At 32.4% G+C, this 19,741-nt stretch overlaps 1 protein-coding gene across 1 annotated transcript; it reads left to right on the forward strand.

Annotated features, from left to right (window-relative positions):
* Positions 1-746: 746 nt before the first annotated feature.
* On the forward strand, positions 747-16,799 carry kcnk10b (potassium channel, subfamily K, member 10b). The gene is made up of 6 exons (XM_073827510.1): positions 747-773; positions 6,929-7,046; positions 9,177-9,337; positions 9,441-9,633; positions 11,279-11,421; positions 13,660-16,799. Exons 1-6 carry the CDS (start codon positions 747-749, stop codon positions 14,293-14,295), a joined length of 1,278 nt encoding a protein of 425 aa, XP_073683611.1. The 3' UTR covers positions 14,296-16,799.
* Positions 16,800-19,741: the final 2,942 nt, after the last annotated feature.

The raw sequence follows: 19,741 nt of genomic DNA on the forward strand, positions 1-19,741 counted from the left end.
TTCTTTCTTTTTACAATATATGTAATATATACATTAAAACACCATTGTGAATATTATGAAATAATGTATATATATTAAAAATAGTGCAAAAGGAAATAAACAAATAATTAAAATTTATTTAAAAAAAATAATTTATATAATATATAAATTCTTTTTAAAAATTATTAAACTTATTTTTTTTTTTTCCTTTTGCAATATATTTAATATATACATTAATACTTTTTTTTTTTTTAAATTCTCATTATTCTCAATGGTGTTTTGGAAAAATACTATACTATGTTTTTTTTTACATTTAAGTCAGCCTATATCAAAGAAGGCAGTATAATAAATAATACCGTAATTTATTAAAACATTTTACAATTTCAGTAATAGTTTTTACAATTGATTTTATTGTAATTTTGATTTATTTATTTTACAATACTTGAAAGTTTTAATTAAAAAGTTTGGGAAAAAATAATATTAATTCTCATTAAATCAATTTCACAATACACAAAATATAATTTATTTATTATTTATTTTTCTTCATATGATTTTGGTTTTTGTGCGATTTACACTTATCAAACTGGTTGTGAAAGCTAAGGCTTTAAAGTACTATATTTACCTATAATGAATGCTTTCAGTGTCATAAAATAGACTGATATGTACCTTAATGTATTTAATGTACCGTATACACAGTATCTATACACGTCTAGGGTGACACTCATCTTAGAATTTCTAAAGACCCAAAAAGAGCTTTTTCCAGCTAAATGGTGGGTGTCAGCAACAACCTTCATGTGAGCTCTTCAAGCACACATCTCTTCTGCGGATCCCTCCGGCCGACGCTGAGCTCTAATTGATCAGTAAATGTCATTCCAAGACAGACACCAATCCCTCTGGCCATCATCAGGACTATCAGCTCACACTTCTGCCAGCATAACCTCACTTTAGGCTGAATTTTGTGCACTCTGATAAAGCGCCGCCGCTTTATGTTACAAAACAGAGAACATATTTATCTCACATAAATGTGCTGCCATCAATTAAAGCTTTGCATTGATTTCTCACAGCAGCACATCCTACATAGTCAGCCTGGGGATTACTGAAGGGTGGATGAGATGGTTGGGAAACATTTCCATTATATAACAGCCTCAGAAAACATTCTGTGTGCTGTTTAGTATATAGTAAGTTCATGGTTAATTTTACTAAATGCTGGAAAGGGTTTTGTCTATGGTTAGTTCTTTGTTATCAAGAATTCAAATGTCATCTCAAATGACACTTTCATCTCAAGGTTAAGTGAGGCTCGCATATGCAAGCATTTCCATGCTAATGAGTGTTCAGGGATCTATAATAACAAGGAAGCAGATGGTCACTAATAAACAGACCACAGTTCAGTGATGATGTTTGAAACAGAAAGTTAGAATAACGCATAGTTTACTGGCAAAATTGGTTGCAAACACAGTTTTACATTGAATTTAAACGGTAAATGCTGACTTTAAATTATAATTTTGCTGCAAATTCAGTTTTACTTTGACTTTAAAATAAAAAAAAGTTCCAAATGCTGTTTTACATTGACGTTTAATGTTAAAGTTAGTTGCAATCACAGTTTCACATTGACTTTTAATGGCAAATGCCGTTTTACTTTGACTTTAAATGATAAAACTAGTTGGAAATGTAGTTTCACATTGACTTTTAATGGTAAATGCAGTTCTACTTTGACTTTAAATGAAGTAATTTGTTGCAAATGCAGTTTTACCATGACTTCAAATGATAAATTGTTTTGCAAATGCAGTTTTACTTTGACTATAAATTAAAAAAAAAGTTGCAAATGTTGTTTTACCTTGACGTTTAATGTTAAAATTAGTTGCAAACACAGTTTCACATTGACTTTTAATGGTAAATGCAGTTCTACTTTGACTTTAAATTATAATTTTGTTGCAAATGCAGTTTTACATTGACATTAAATAAAAAAATTGTTGCAAATGCTATTTTACATCAACATTAAAGGGTAAATGCTGTTTTACATTGACATCAAACAGTTAAATTTGTTGCAAATGCAGTTTTGCTTTGAATTAAAATTATAAAATTAGTTGCAAATGCAGGTTTACTTTGACTTAAATCACGAAAATTGTTGCAAATGCAGTTTTACATCGACTTTGAATGGTAAATCATGTTTTACATTGACATCAAATAGTAAAATTTGTTCCAAATGTTTATACGTTGACTTCAAAAGATAAAATTTGTTGCAAACACAGTTTTACATTGACTTTTCATAGTAAATGCAGTTTTACCATGACTTTAAATGAAAAAATCTCTTGCAAATGCTATTTTACATCGACTTTAAAGGGTAAATGCAGTTTTACACTGACATCAAACAGTAAAATTAGTTGCAAATGCAGTGTTACTATGACTTTAAATTACACATTTTTGTTGCAAATGCATTTTTACATTGACAGCAATCAGTAAAATTTGTTGCAAATGTTTGTTGCATCGACTTTAAAAGATAAAATTGGTTGCAAATACATTTTACATTTAATGTTAAATTATGTTTTACTTTGACTTTAAATTATACAATTTTTTGCAAATGCAGTGTTACTTTGACTTTGAATTTTTTTTGTTGCAAATGCATTTTTACATTGACATCAATCAGTAAAATTTGTTGATTTACTGACAAACAACATTTTTGTTATTTGAAATAAAAATTCGTTTTTGTTTAGTTTAATTTGAAGTAATAAAATTACTAAAACAAACAAATAATAATACAATTAACAAAATAAAATTAAACTTTTAGCGTATGTTCTTAAAATGTCGAAAACACACAACAAAACGACTAAAACTGTAACTAAAATGAAATCGGAAGCAGAAAATAAAAATGAACACAAAATTTTATGCAGCCACACTGAATTACGTTTAAATCATGAAGTGACCGTTCTACAGTCTGACCCAGTTTATCTAGTTTTCAGTCAAACCTGACAATAACCGCATGTGTGACTGATCAGATGTCACTTTGATACACGCCTACATCCTTCTTCAGTTCTTTCCACTTTACGTCACACAAGCATCCTTTGTGACTCAAAGAGTGCCCTACATCTGGTAATTAAGCTCATGCCAAAAAAAAAATCAATTCTCTATTTCCAGCCAAGACAGTTGAAACAGACCCCTCGATAGGGAATAAGCTCTAAGGTAATCAATTATTTACCGTTCGACCCATTGAAGGCAGAGTTTCCTGAGAGCAAAGCCCTGCTGGGGCTTTCAGATGTCTTCACAATCCAGACGAAGCAAAACCGGACATGTGCTAGAACTGCCCACAGAAAAATCACAAATCAGACCTGTGAAGCCATAATAGTCAGAAAAATTATGTTTTGAAAAGGAAGAGTTTATTGAATCTTTGTGTTCTTTTCTTGTGTATCATATTTGATCAGGTTTTTATGGCTCAGTTGAGGTCAAAAGCTTATAAACACCTTGTAGAATCTGCCAAATGTTAATTATTTGACTAAAATAAGAGGGATCATACAACATGCATGTTATTGTTCATTAAATACTGACCTGAATAAGATATTTCACAAAAAAGACATAGTTGAATAATAGTTGAATTTATAAAAATGACACACTTGATTCTTAATACTGTGTTTTTACTTGAATGATTTACAGCTGTTTAGTGATAGTTGTTCATGAGTCCCTTGTTTGTCCTGAACAGTTAAACTGTCTGCTGTTCTTCAGAAAAACCCTTCAGGTCTCACAAATTCTTTGGTTTTCCAGCATTTTTGTGTATTTGAACCCTTTCCAACAATGACTGTATGATTTTGAGATCCATCCATCCATCCATGGACCTCAAAATCATACAGTCATTGTTGGAAGAGCCAAGTTTTAAATAAGACAAACATAGAAACTCGTTGTTCATTTTTGAACGTGATGCTATTGGTCTAATAGGATTCAATGATCTATGCTAAGCTATGCTAAAAGTGATATCGCCAGAACAGGAGAACGGCTGAATGGATTTCAAAACGGTAAAACTCAACTTATTAACTCGGGGGGAGTTGGAGAATGAGCCTATTTCCAAAAAAATTGGAGTGTTCCTTTAATGTGTGTCTCAAAGGATACAGTAGGCTTTATAGCGTTAATATTTCATTTTATCAAGAGAAACATCTGAGAGGAAGGAGGCTCAAGTGAAAGTCTCCATTTAATCAAATTACTGTCAATTGTAGAGCACCTAAAGCATCTTTTTACTGAAGAATCGGCTCAAAAAAATCTTTAAACTCATATTTAATCCGATGCGCAGTGCGTCAGTCTTGTTGATATGTCTGTCATGTAAGACCAGCTGGCTGCTGTCGGTTTTGTTCTTGGCTCTAAAATCTTCCCACCAGAATCCTTGGCGAGTCTTATCAGAGCAGAAGAAACATTACTCAGAGAAAACGGTTTCTTGTTGACAGCATGTTGCTTTTTTGTGTTTTTCTCTTTGATATCATCTGACTTACTGCAAGAGTTTATATGAATGTTTAATAAGCTGGCTTGAGAAAGTGCCAACTTACTGAAATGCTATTTAAACTTAATCTTCTTCTTCTTCTTCTGAGACTAAAACTTCTGACTGCTCCTTCTCCTAGAACTTAAAACTCTACAAACTCCAAATTTGGCCCAGATCTTCAGACTGATCTGACTTCAGCTGCTGTATCTTTTCAGACTGATCGGACTTACGGTTTTCCTAAAAATGAGGATTAAACCTGGGAAAAATCCCATTCATTGAGGGAATGTTCAAATGATCAACACTATTCAAACTCACACTGAGAACACTCCCACAATCCCTTCAGACTCAATCAAACCAACATTAGCAACATGCTAATTGTGATAAAGTCATGCTAGCAACATGCTAATTGTGATAAAGTCATGCTAGCAACATGCTAATTGTGATAAAGTCATGCTAACAAGATGCTAATTATGGTAACAAAATGCTAGCAACATGCTGATCATGATAAAATTATGCTACAATCATGCTAGTAACTTGTAAATGATGCTAAAACATGTTAGCAACATGCTAATAACATGCTAATTGTGATAAAATCATGCTAGCAACATGATAATCATGCTAACAACATGGTATCATGCTAAAATCATGTTAGCAATATTCTAGAAACATGCTAATCATGCTAGTAATATGCTACAACATGCTAGTAACTTACAAATGATGATAACAATATGCCATTACATGAAGCATGCTAGTAACTTGTTAATCATGCTAGCAACATGCTAGTAACTTGTTAATCATGTAAACAACATGCTAGTAACTTGTTAATCATGCTAGCAACATGCTAGTAACTTGTTAATCATGCAAACAACATGCTAGTAACTTGTTAATCATGCTAGCAACATGTTAGTAACTTACTAATCATGGTAGCATCAGGCTAGCAACATGCTAATTATGGTAACAACATGCTAGCAACATGCTGATCATGATAAAATTATGCTACAATCATGCTAGTAACTTGTCAATGATGCTAAAACATGTTAGCAACATGCTAATAACATGCTAATTGTGATAAAATCATGCTAGCAACATGATAATCATGCTAACAACATGATATCATGCTAAAGTCATGTTAGCAACATGCTAGAAACATGCTAATCATGCTAGTAATATGCTACAACATGCTAGTAACTTACAAATGATGCTAACAATATGCCATTACATGAAGCATGCTAGTAACTTGTTAATCATGCTAGCAACATGCTAGTAGCTTGTTAATCATGCAAACAACATGCTAGTAACTTGTTAATCATGCTAGCAACATGCTGATCATGATAAAATTATGCTACAATCATGCTAGTAACTTGTAAATGATGCTAAAACATGTTAGCAACATGCTAATTGTGATAAAATCATGCTAGCAACATGATAATCATGCTAACAACATGATATCATGCTAAAATCATGTTAGCAACATGCTAGAAACATGCTAATCATGCTAGTAATATGCTACAACATGCTAGTAACTTACAAATGATGCTAACAATATGCTATTACATGAAGCATGCTAGTAACTTGTTAATCATGCAAACAACATGTTAGTAACTTACTAATCATGGTAGCATCAGGCTAGCAACATGCTAATTATGGTAACAACATGCTAGCAACATGCTGATCATGATAAAATTATGCTACAATCATGCTAGTAACTTGCAAATGATGTTAAAACATGTTAGCAACATGCTAATTGTGATGCAATCATGATAACAACATGCTAGTAACATGCTAATAATGTTAGAAACCTGCTGACAACATGCTAGTAATGCTTCCCTGGTGAAAAAAACAGCTAAAACCAGCCTAGGCAATCAAACTTTTAAAACTTCCAGACTGAAAACCATCATACTTGATTAAAACATTTAAAACTTCTGGTTCGGCTTTCTCAAGTCAGTTTAAAGTTTGTCTTGCCAAACTATTTATTCTAGTTTATTGTACTGTTATGTTAAAAGTATCCCTGTTTCTCTGGGTTCAAATATATTTTGTACTGTTTTAGGATTACATAAAGCAAGATTTGGGCGATTAAAACAAAAACAGCATCAACAGATGTCTGCTTAGACAGGACTTACCAATATATTGACTAGATCTACTCAGCCTAATCCATTTATATGAATTATTCTTTAAATACTTTGAGAAGAGCCACAAAACCTGATCGAATTACTGACAGACGGAGCAGATTGATTTTTAGAGCAGGTTTTTAGACACAAAGCGGGTGGTTTTATATCATTTCAGCCACTTAGCAATCAAATCCAAGCCTAATTCATGTTTTTGTGAATTACTTTGAGAAACGTGACGTTCTTGGAGTGCCTGACATTGTGCGGGGTGACTCAGGGGAAATTGATTTTTAAAATGATTTGCTAATACTGTTATACTTTGGTCACTTACTGTCAATGAAGCGCTTCCAAAATGTGTCTGAGTTATTGTATGTGTGTCTTTTCCCAGCATGCAGTGGATGCGGTCAGCGCTGGCGTGAGTCCCATTGGAGACACGTCCTACAACTCCAGCCACTGGGATCTCTGTAGCGCTTTCTTCTTTGCTGGAACCGTCATCACCACAATAGGTAAAATGAACTAATCTTCAAACAAGAACAGCAATGCATCTCAAAATGACACCCCTGAAATACATCACATTATAGGATAAAAAAAAAGTAAAATTTGCAACAAATGCTGTTTCACATTGACATCAAATAGTCAATATTTGTTGCAAATGTTTTACATTGACTTTAAATGGTAAGAACTGTTTTCTTTGACATCAATTAGCCACATTTGTTGCAAAATGTAGTTGTACTTGACTTCAAATGGTAAAATTTGTTGTAAATGCAATTTTACATTGGCTTTAAATGGTATACAAATGCTTTTTTACATTGATTTTAAATGGCAAAATGTGCAACAAATGCTATTTTACATTGTATTTAAATGGTAAAGGCTGTTTTATGTTGACTTTAAATGGAAAAATGTGTAGCAAAAAGCTGTTTTACATTGATTTTAAGTAGCAAAGGTTGTGTTACATTAATTTTAAATGGTAAAATGTGCAGCAAATGCTAGTAAAACAGTAAATGCTGTTTTACATTGAATTAGAGTAGTAAAAGGTGCTGCAAATGCTGTTTTACATTGAATTTAAATGGTGAAATATGCAGCAAATACTGTTTTACATTGACTATATGAGATAAGGGCTGTTTTACGTTGACTTTAAATTGTAAAATGTGCCACAAAAGTAGTTTAACATTTACTTTATATGATAAATGCTGATTTGCGTTGACTTTATATGGTAAAATGTGCAGCAAGTGCTGTTTTACATTAACTTTAAATAGTAAAAGCTGTTTTAAGTTGAGTTTAAATGGTAAAATGTGCTGTAAATGCTGTTTTACATTGACTTTAAATGGTAAGAGCTATTTTACATTGACATCAAATAGCCACATTTGTTGCAAAATGTAGTTTTACTTGACTTCAAATGGTAAAATTTGTTGTAAAATGCAATTTTACATTGGCTTTAAATAACTGGTATACAAATGCTTTTTTACATTGATTTTAAATGGTAAATGCTGTTTTGTGTTGACTTTTAATGGTAAAATGTGCAGCAAATTGTGTCTTGCATTGAATTTTAATGTTAAAATGTGCCACAAATGCAACTTTTACATTGTATTAAAATGGTAAAGGCTGTTTTATGTTAACTTTAAATGGTAAAATGTGTAGCAAAAAGCTGTTTTACATTGACTTTAAGTAGTAAATGTTGTGTTACATTAATTTTAGATGGTAAAATGTGCAGCAAATGCTAGTAAAACAGTAAAAGCTGAATTAAAATGGTAAAATATGCTACAAATGCTGTTTTACATTGACTTTAAATGGTAAAAGGTGCTGTAAATGCTGTTTTACATTGACATCAAATAGCCACATTTGTTGCAAAATGTAGTTTTACTTGACTTCAAATGGTAAAATTTGTTGTAAATGCAATTTTACATTGGCTTTAAATGGTATACAAATGCTTTTTTACATTGATTTTAAATGGCAAAATGTGCAACAAATGCTATTTTACATTGACTTTAAATGGTAAATGCTGTTTTAAGTTGAGTTTAAATGGTCAAATTTGCAGCAAAAAGCAGTTTTACGTTGACTTTTAGTGAATATTGTGTTACATTGATTTTAAATGGTAAAATGTGCAGCAAATGCTACTTTGACATTGACTTTAAATGGTAAAGCCTGATTTACTTTGACTATAAATTGTGAAAATGTGCAGCAAATTTTGTCTTGCATTGACTTTAAAAGGTAAAATGTGCTGCAAATGCTTTTGCATTAACGTTTAATAGTATTATTTGCAGCAAATGCAGTTTTGCAATAACTTTTAATGGTACCATTTTTTACTGTTCTCAGAAAAACAACACTCCTGACAAAATGTAGTTTTCTAGTGCACACAATACGTTTTTTCATGTTTTGCTTTTAACAAGATTTCATGAGTGAAACTGCAGAACACACAAGACTTTAACCCAGATCTCCTCTCTCACTGAAACTGTTTAGTTCTTGTCTTAACTTCCCTTTTGTTTAACAATCTGTAATTACTGCCATGTTCTCTCGGTGGAACCCACCAATTGTCTCCCTCTGGATCTATGAATGTAGTTTTAATAGAGGGGGTCAACTAGAGCAGTTTGCTTCAGAGCGATTAAATAACCTCTTGTCTTCTCCGCCTACATCTACAGGCTATGGAAACATCGCCCCCAGCACTGAGGGCGGCAAGATTTTCTGCATCCTTTACGCCATATTTGGCATCCCTCTGTTTGGATTCCTCTTGGCTGGGATTGGTGATCAACTAGGGACCATGTTTATCAAGAGCATCCTGAGAGTGGAGAAAGTATTCAGGGTAAGTCGACTTGCTTTAGAAAATTCTCCTGAGGACTGTCAACTGATTATTGGTTATATAAATACATTAATTGACATGAAATCTCTTCTGCTGCCCTTTACAGCAAAAACACAAGCAAATCAGTCAGACTAAAATCCGCGTCACCTCCACCATACTCTTCATCATCGCTGGCTGCGTCATCTTTGTCACCATCCCAGCAGTGATTTTCAAACATATTGAGGGATGGAGTACTTTAGAAGCCATTTACTTTGTTGTCATTACTCTCACAACTGTCGGCATTGGAGATTATGTAGCAGGTAAGTGCACTAATGATGGCATTTTACATCTTGTTGCCTAGTACAGCTTAATTTTTATAGCAAATTATGTTTTATGTTGACTTTAAATGGTAAATTTTGTTGCAAATACTGTTTTATATTGACTTCAAATGGGAATTCTTTTTGAAAGAACTGTTGTATGTTGAATACAAATGGTAAATGCTTATTTATGTTGTTTTTAAATAGTAAACTTAGCTTCAAATGCTGTTTTATGTAGGCTTTAAATGGTGAAATTTGCTGCAAATACTGTCTTATGTTGACTTTAAATGGTAAATGCAGTTTTACATTGACTTTAAACGACAAATTTAGCTTTAAATGCTGTTTTGTGTAGGCTTTAAATGGTAAATCCTGTTTTATGTTGACTCTAAAAAGTAACTGCTGTTTTTTGTCAACTTTAAATGGTAATATATGCTACAAATGCAGTTTTATGTTGACTTTAAACTGTAAATTTGGCTTCAAATGCTGTTTTATGTAGGCTTTAAATGGTAAATACTGTTTTATGTTGAATTTAAAGGGTACGATGGTAAAACTTGCTGCAAAATCCTGTTTTATGTTGACTCTAAACGGTAAATGCTGTTTTTTGTTAACTTTAAATGGTAATATATGCTACAAATGCTGTTTTATGTTGACTTTAAATGGTAAATGCAGTTTTACATTGACTTTAAATGACAAATTTAGCTTCAAATGCTGTTTAATGTAGGCTTTAAGTGGTAAATACTGTTTTAAGTTGAATTTAAATGGTAATATTTGCTGCAAAATCCTGTTTTATATTGACTCTAAACGGTAAATGCTGTTTTTGTTAACTTTAAATGGTAATATATGCTACAAATGCTGTTTTATGTTGATTTTAAATGGTAAATGCAGTTTTATGTTGACTTTAAATTGTAAATTTGGCTTCAAATGCTGTTTTATGTAGGCTTTAAATGGTAAATACCGTTTTTTGTTGACTTTAAATGGTAAAATTTGCTGCAAATACTGTATTGACTTCAAATGGTAAATGCTCTTTTACATTGACTTTAAATGGTAAATTCAGTTTTATATTGACTTTGACAAATTTTGTTTCAGATGCTGTTTTATGTAGGTTTTAAATGGTAAATACAGTTTTTTTTGTTGACTTTAAATGGTAAAATTTTCTGCAAATGCTGTTTTACGTTGACTCTAAATGGTAAACGCAGTTTTATGTTGGTTTAAAATGGTAAATTTAGCTTCAAATGCTGTTTTATGTCAACTTTAAATGATAAATGCAGTATTATGTTGTCTTTAAATGGCAAATGTTCTTTCAGATGCTGTTTTATGTAGGTTTTAAATGATAAATGCCATTTTATGTTGGTTTTAAATGGTAAATTTTACTTCAAATGCTGCTTCATGTTGACTTTAAATGGTAACAAATGCTGTAATTGGTCTTATTTGGCCATCTTACACAATTTATGAAGTATAATCAAGAGTTGCTTAATTTTTATAGGCCATTTGGTGTAGTATTGTGCTAGCAAAACCGCAATCATTGGTTTGAATCCTAGTGAATCCTTTAAGAATGGAATTGAATGGTTTAGACCAAATGTTTTGGCTTTTTGATTCTGGTTATATGCAAGTTAAAGCATATTAAAACTGTACCTTTTTCTTTTAATAGGTGGAGACCGAAAAATAGAATACATGAAATGGTACAAGCCTCTGGTCTGGTTCTGGATTTTAGTGGGTCTGGCGTATTTCGCAGCGGTCCTCAGCATGATTGGAGACTGGCTCAGGGTACTGTCCAAGAAAACAAAAGAAGAGGTATGATATGTCAAACATGATCTCCAATATACAATACATCATTATATCATTGCATGAGAGCCCTATTTTCTTTTATAGACATTCCTGACATTTCCTTTTCAGCTGATGATAACTAGGATGTGTGACTGTTGGTTAGTGCAAATCAATAGGCAAGTAGTCATTGATTTGGCTGATGGTGGTAATGTAGCCTTTCTTGTCAATAGTTAACAAAGTCATTTAATGTTGGTTGATGTTAAAATAATAAAGGTTGTGGCAATAATATCAAATAATGCTAGATTTGATAAAAAAATAAAACTTTTCTTTTTACATTTTTACATTGACTTTAAATGGTAAAATTAGCTTCAAATGACATTTAACATTGACTTTAAATGGTAAAATAAGTTGCAAATCCTGTTTTACATTGGATTTAAGCAGTAGAATTAGCTGTAAATTACAATTTACGCTGCCTTTAAATGCTAAAATTAGTTACAAACGATGTTTTATGTTGGCTTTAGGTAGTAATTAGTTGCAAACGCTGTTCTAAGTTGACTTTAAATGGTAAAATTAGCTTCAGATGACTTAACATTGACTTTAAATGGTAAAATTAGTTGCAAATCCTGTTTTTGTTGACATTAAATGATAAAAATGCCTTTAAATGCTAAAAATAGTTGCAAATTATGTTTTATGTGGGCTTTAAGTAGTAATCAGTTACAAATGATATTACATTGGCCTTAAATGGTAAATTAGTTGCAAATGCTGTTTTTGATTTGATTTAAGCAGTAAAATTACCTGTAAATGATATTTTACGTTGCCTTTAAATGCAAAAATTAGTTGCAAATGATATTATACATTGGCTTTAAATGCTAAAATTAGTTGCAAATGATATTAATCATTGGCTTTAATGCAGTTTTATATTGGCTTCAAATGGTAAATATTTGTAGGAAATGCAGTTTGACCTTGATTTAAAATGATAAAATGCTAAAATTAGTTGCAAAAGAAGATGTTTTATGTTGGATTTTAAAGGCAATTTGTTGCAAATGATATTATACATTGGCTTTAAATGGTAAAATTAGTTGCAAACGCAATTTTATATTGGCTTCAAATGGTAAAATTAGTTGCAAATGCTGTTTTACACTGGATTTAAGCAGTAAAATTAGCTGTAAATATTTTGTTGCCTTTAAATGCTAAAATTATTTGCAAATGTTTTATGTGGGCTTTAAGTAGTCATTAGTTGCAAATGATATTATACATTGCCTTTAAATGGTAAAATTAGTTGCAAATGCAGTTTCACCTTGATTTTAAATGGTAAAAATAGTTGCAAATGCTGTTTTACATTGGATTTAAGCAGTACAATTAGCTGTAAATTATATTTTAAATTGCCTTTAAATGTTAAAATTAGTTGCAAATTATGTTTCATGTTGGCTTTAAGTAGTCATTACTTGCAAATTATAATATACATTGGCTTTAAATGGTAAAATTAGTTGCAAATGATGTTTCATGTGGGCTTTAAGCAGTAAAATTAGTTGCAAATAATATTATACATTGGATTTAAGCAGTACAATGAGCTGTAAATTATATTTTACATTGCCTTTAAATGATAAAATTAGTTGCAAATAATGTTTTATGTTGGCTTTAAGTAGTAATTAGTTGCAAATAATATTATACACTGGATTTAAGCAGTACAATGAGCTGTAAATTATATTTTACATTGCCTTTAAATGATAAAATTAGTTGCAAATAATGTTTTATGTTGGCTTTAAGTAGTAATTAGTTGCAAATAATATTATACACTGGATTTAAGCAGTACAATGAGCTGTAAATTATATTTTACATTGCCTTTAAATGATAAAATGAGTTGCAAATAATGTTTTATGTTGGCTTTAAGTAATAATTAGTTACAAATTATATTATACATTGGCTTTAAATGGTAAAATTAGTTGCAAATGCTGTTTTTAATTTGATTTAAGCAGTAAAATTATCTGTAAATGATATTTTACGTTGCCTTTATACTCTAAAATTAGTTGCGAATGATATTATACATTGGCTTTAATGCAGTTTTATATTGGCTTCAAATGGTAAATATATGTAAAATGAGCTGAAAATTATATTTTGCGTTGCCTTTTAATGCTAAAATTATTTGCAAATGATGTTTTATGTGAGCTTTAGGTGGTACAATCAGTTGCAAATGCCGTTTTACGTTGGTATTAAATGGTAAAATGCACTGTTATACACATTACTAAATTGCTATATCTATCACAGGTTGGAGGGTTTAAGGCGCATGCAGCAGAATGGAAAGCAAACGTCCGGGCAGAGTTACGCGAGACACGGCGACGCCTCAGCGGCGAGATCCACGACAAACTTCAGCGGGCGGCCACCATTCGCAGCATGGAGCGTAGGCGTCTGGGTCTGGAGCAGCGTGCGCATTCGCTGGACGTGCTGTCTCCTGAAAAAAGAGCCGTCTTCGCTAGTCTGGATGCTGGCCGCTTTAAGACCTCCTCGCAGGAGAGCATCGACACTAAACTGAACAACCTGCGACTGAAGGCCGAGCGCGGCGGACAGCAGGCTTCATCCGAGGAAAACATCTTCAACCGCTTCGGCTCACTCACCAAACTGGCCAAGCGCAACAGGAGCAAAGATCTCCGCAGGAACATCCCAGAAGACGCCAGCAGGCTGGGCGATGTCCTGAGCAGCAACATCACACTGGGAGAGGAGAGAAAAGAAGATGAGGAGGAGGAGGAGATGGAGGAAGAGAAAATGGTGAAGGAGGAAAACACTGGCTTCACGTGTCTGCCTCACTTTCCTGAAGAACCCAAACAGCAGAACGGTTTCGCACCGGCTCAGGCCAAAGAACAAGAGCGAAATAAACGTCTGGAGCAGAAAGAACATCAACCGTAGGCAGACGACGGCAGGGTGAAAATGTGCCTTTGTGTTTTGTAGGCTGCGGCTCGACTCGTTACGATCATCTGCAGTTGATTTTCACTGTGACAAATGACAAGTTGCCAAAAATCTGAAAAGACATGGAGAGCTCAAGGAATACAGACTGAAATCACCTCAAAGCGATAGTTTTTAGAAAATTCTGTCATTGTTTACTCACCCTCATGTTGTTCCAAACCTCCAAAAATGACCAAAAGCGCCATAAAAGTACCATAACTATAGCCTGACTCATGTCCCATATTCCAAGTCTCAATACTTTGTGTTGAACTGAAATTGAAGTTATTTACTGAAAAGAAAACTTCTCAAATGTCAAAAACGTGTCAAACGCTGATGTTAAATTTGGTGCTATATGCCATTTTCATTCGAATGAGATGGACAGCTGTGGTTTAACTGATGATTTTAGTGAATAATGACCTTTTAGAGCTTACTATTAATTATTTTGTATTACTATTAAGATGAAAAAGAGCTTTGCAATACATCTGTTTTAGTCAGAAATCCTATCGTCCTTTCTTTTCCACAGGTTTGAAGTGACATGAGGTTGAGTAAATTTTGTTAGAGTTTTCGTTTTTTTAGATGAACTACACCTTTGAAATGTTTTTATGTTCTTTACAACTTGATGACTGATTTCTCATCACAGGACAGTCAACCGAGACTCTCTGGAAGGCTTTTGCTCTTTTTAGAAGTGTGTTACGCATCGCAGAAATTGCGATGTCTTCGGAAAGAAACAAACTGCATGAATATCTGCTGCTGCTCAGATGAGTCCGTCATCTATGATGGCAAACTTCTATGAAACACTAACTTATTCAGTTTGGTTGAAAAAATGTTCTTAATAGCCTTTTGATTGTGATGCTGCATTCACACTGAACTCTACAAACATATCAAACCCCATCACAATGATGGGAGTCAAAGCCATACTGATAACATCCAATAAGAATGAAACCCTTTTTATTAGAAGTAGAACATTATAAACAAATGACATCTTCTTTCGATATACAGCGACCCCAAAAAGTATCTAGACATTTAAATTACACCAAAAAATGTTGGGAATATCATTGCATTAGATAATAAAATGAAAATGTTTCACATCAGTGGCTTTAAGTGGTAAAATTAAATGCAAATGCTGTTTTACATTGACTTTAAATGGTAAAGTTGGTTGCATATTCAGTTTTACTTTGGCTTTAAGTTGTAAAATCAGTTGCAAGTCATGTTTTACGTTGACTTTAAATGGTAATTTTGTAGCAATTATAGTTTCATTTGATTTTAAACAGTAAAAATAAAGTTTTACATTGGCTTAAAATGGTAAAATTAGCTCCAAATTATGTTTAACATTGAATTTAAATGCTAAAATTAGTTTCAAATAATATTTAACATATAGTAAAAATAGTACAATTAGTTGCAAATGCTGTTTTGTACTGACTTTAAATGGTAAAATTTTACCATTTAAAGTTTAGTTGCAAATCATGTCTTACATTGGCTTTAAATTGTAAAATTAGTTGCAGATAATATTTTACATAGGCTTTAAATAGCACAATTAGTTGCAAACGAAGTTTACATTGACTTAAAATGCTAAATACTGTTTTATATTGACTTAAAATGGTAAAGCTGGTTGCATAATCCATTTTACTTTGGCTTTAAGTTAGTTGCAAATAAAGTTTTACATTGGCTTTAAATGGTAATTTTGTTTATGGTTTCATTTGATTTTAAACAGTAAAATTTATTGCAAACAGTTTTACATTGGCTTAAAATGGTAAAATTAGTTGCAAATAATATTTTGCATTGGATTTAAATAGTATAGTTAGTTGCAAATGCTGTTTTACATTGATTTTAAATGGCAAAATTTGTTGCATAAGCAATTTACTTTGGCTTATGTGGTATAATTAGTTGCAAATCATGTTTTACATTGGCTTTAAATGGTAATTTTGAAGCAATTCTGGTTTCATTTGATTTTAAACAGTAAAAATAAAGATGTACATTGGCTTAAAATGGTAAAATTAGCTCCAAATTATGTTTAACATTGAATTTAAAGGGAAAAATAGTTATAAATGAAGTTTTTTGGGGTTGCTGTAAATCCACAATTATTTCATTATTGCCATAAAACAGTTCTCGCCTGATATCAGCTCACATATCTGAACCCACAGAACAATGTCTTCCACCTTAACTTAAAAATATGGTAAAAAGTGTGAAAGCATAAAACATTATTAACCTTTTTGATCCACAATTGTGATTGCAAATGCAAACAAACCACACACACATACACTCAATGTACATTTCAGCATACGCCAGCATGCAATAATGGTGTTGATCGTGTAATGCTGATGTAAACGTCACAGTGATGTGAGCTGGAGTAAACTACGTTCCCGTTACATCTCGAAAACATTACGGTAATCAATCGTAGTCATGCTCTGTGTTGTCATGGTGATCACATCGATGGTTGTGCAAACATTACATCAAATGTAATGAGTGCCTTTGGGAAAATAAATCATGAAATGTGGCTTTGGCTTTGTTGCACTTACTGATGATCCAGATCCTGATTCCAATGCAGTGTTTCATTCATTTAAGTTGGAATATCAGGCGGAAAACCTGGAAACTGGAAACAAAAGCTAATCAAAGTTCCTATGACATAACATACATTGCATTTACGTGTCCGTGTTTCAGGCCTTAACCACTCAACACGAAGCATTAGTCATTGTTTCCAGTAACACATTAGATCTCCACCTGACACTGTGTGATATAACACACCCATAGAGCAGCACAAACTCATTATTTTCAGAGACTTTTCACACTCTATAGCAGGGGATCACAGTGAAACTGCATGGGGTTCATGCAACTCAATTACATATAATGCATAATTAAACATATCAAAATATTTAGATCTATATATAAGACTTAAAGATAAAATTTTCATGCATTTTCATTTAATGCATATTTGTCAATATTATATGCATGTTTAAATTTTTTTATTTATAATAAGTATTTGCATCCATTTGATTTTATTTAAATCATTTAAAATTTAAAATGCATTTATTTGAATGCATTTATCCATATTGAACATAAACATGGTTAAATATCATTAGCTGTTAAAGAAGGTAAATGCATTTAAAACACATCCAGTTTATTAGTACTACTGTTTTATTTTCATGTATGACTGCCTGACAAATATGCATCATATTAAGTTTACATTAATACATTAAACTTTTGAGTTGGTCTTATGCTGGATTTGACATTACTGACTAATGTTTGTAAAAGGGTCAAAAACGAAAAATGGTTTAAGCATACAAACAATAAGTGTAATACTGCTTTAAATCGTTGTTGTTTTTCCCAAAAAAATATTATAAAGTTTTCTGTTTCATTTAATTGCAATTTTGTTTTTGTTTTTCTGCGCAAAAAATAATAATATCATACTTTTTCCCCTAATTTACAGTAGACACCCACTAAAATGTCATTCACAATCAGGCATATTTACAACAAAAATCAATTTATGACATATTAAAAGACAAATTGCTAAGATTTTTTTTAATCATTTAAAACAAAATCAAATTTAATATGCTCCCTTATTCTTTATATATTTTACACGGACAACTCGGAATTTTTATACAAATATTGTGTTACACTGAATGACGATACATTTTATTCTCCAAAAGCTTACTTGGAACCTTTAAAGAAGGTACTTTTCTTACATTTAATGTGTAATAATCTCAGTTCTTAATTTGTGCTGCAAATAGGAATTACACTTCAAATCATGCAAAACAGCCTCTTGTTGAAGTGAAGTGTGACTGGACTTAAAAACGATAAAAAAAATCTCACACTTGACTTACACTCGATTTGATTGAAGGAGGGACACAAGCCATTTCTAGAGACCAAAATAAATCATATCTTGAGGTTGGGCTCTTAATTTAGTCCAGAAAGCAACCACCTAGCAACTGCATAGCGAAAATCTCTCAGAGCAACAATTTAGAAACACTCAGGCAACCACAATGAGACGTCAACATTAGCAGTGAGTTTTGCATGGGTAAACTTTCAAAAAATGAGGTTAAAATAAATCATTTAGGGCTGGGAATGATGTCAGTGGTGAAATTACACGCAGAAAATTACACAAAATATTGAGAATATTCCACTAGTACGACTGGAACATTTTCGCAGCATTTACTGATTTATGCAGTGTTGCAAACAAGATGCAACAAACCTGTGAACGCACAGCCTCAAGTGTGAAACCAAGGTGAGAGTGGCAGGAAATTAGTCTTTTTAGAGAACATTGATCTTCCGTGATCATCAGGTGAGACGGCTTTCTGCACAAACAAGGATTTCAGACGCATTCAACACTGAGTTGTTTACTTGAGGTCATGCATGTGCGGTTTTCTCACACTTTATTGGAAAAATGAATCACGTCAGCAGTATCGGGGAACAGCCATCAACTGTATAATGAAAGCAGAAGGTAAATGTGTCCAAGGTTGAGGTAACCTCCACTTATCTCTGTCTGTAACTGATTAATAGTGATGGATGGTTCACATGCATCTCTCTGTCACGGCTTTACCTTTAATCATGTCACGCTTGACTTTTCATCCAGTCTTTTATGTTCTTGCTCAGGCGCTCAAGATGTTAAATATGGTGTCAAATGAAGGGACTTAGTAATAATGCTCATGTTTGGAACACTGCAGCGTATTTATGGCATTGAGAGGTCAAATTCTACATAATGAAGGCTGGGGTATAGAACCATAAGACCCTCTTTATCTTTGAGTTTGCTGGGTATATCAGTTAACAGTAAACTGACTTGAAATGTAAATGTATTCTATGCAAGAGCATGCAAGCTCAATTTCACATGCCATTGCATTTTTCAAAAATCTAAAAGTTTTCTACTTCTAAAATATCATGCAGAACAATGAAACTTCCACCGTTTGCAAACGACCATAATCACAGAACCACTGTTTGATGAGAATCTTTCTGAACAAGTTAGAAATGTTGATGTTCAAATTAAAGTATTTTTAAAATCAATCTGTACTAAATCTATAGGCACATTTCCAGTTCAGATTTGAGCAAAACTTTGGTGATATTTTGCAAATGTCGATAAAACTACTGCGAAATGAAGGCGTTTCCAAAAACCGATGTTATGCAACTAAAATATAGTTTTTTCCTCTTGCGATTAGAATGGATTTTTTGTGGAATTTTGGCTATATTTAATCGAATGTGACCTGTAAATGCGAAAAAGCTGTTTCCATTGCTGTTTCACGAAATATTCCTTTTTCGAATTGCCTGAAAAAAAACACCTCTTGCGAGTGTAAAAACGTATTTGCTATATATGGGAGTTTTTGTGCAATTGACGCGTTTCCATTACAGATTTGCGCAAATCTTTGGCGATATTTTACAAATGTCAATTAAAAAGTATTGCGAAATGACGCCATTTCCATTAACC

This window comes from Garra rufa, chromosome 21 (genome assembly GCF_049309525.1).
Source record: "Garra rufa chromosome 21, GarRuf1.0, whole genome shotgun sequence".
Lineage (NCBI taxonomy): Eukaryota > Metazoa > Chordata > Actinopteri > Cypriniformes > Cyprinidae > Garra > Garra rufa.

Excerpts from the sequence above, each read along its gene's own strand:
- kcnk10b (XM_073827510.1), top strand. The coding sequence starts at position 747 with ATGGTGGGTGTCAGCAACAACCTTCAT. Across the intron at positions 7,047-9,176 it reads AACCGTCATCACCACAATAG|GCTATGGAAACATCGCCCCC; the intron begins GTAAAATGAACT and ends CTACATCTACAG. Across the intron at positions 9,634-11,278 it reads CATTGGAGATTATGTAGCAG|GTGGAGACCGAAAAATAGAA; the intron begins GTAAGTGCACTA and ends TTCTTTTAATAG.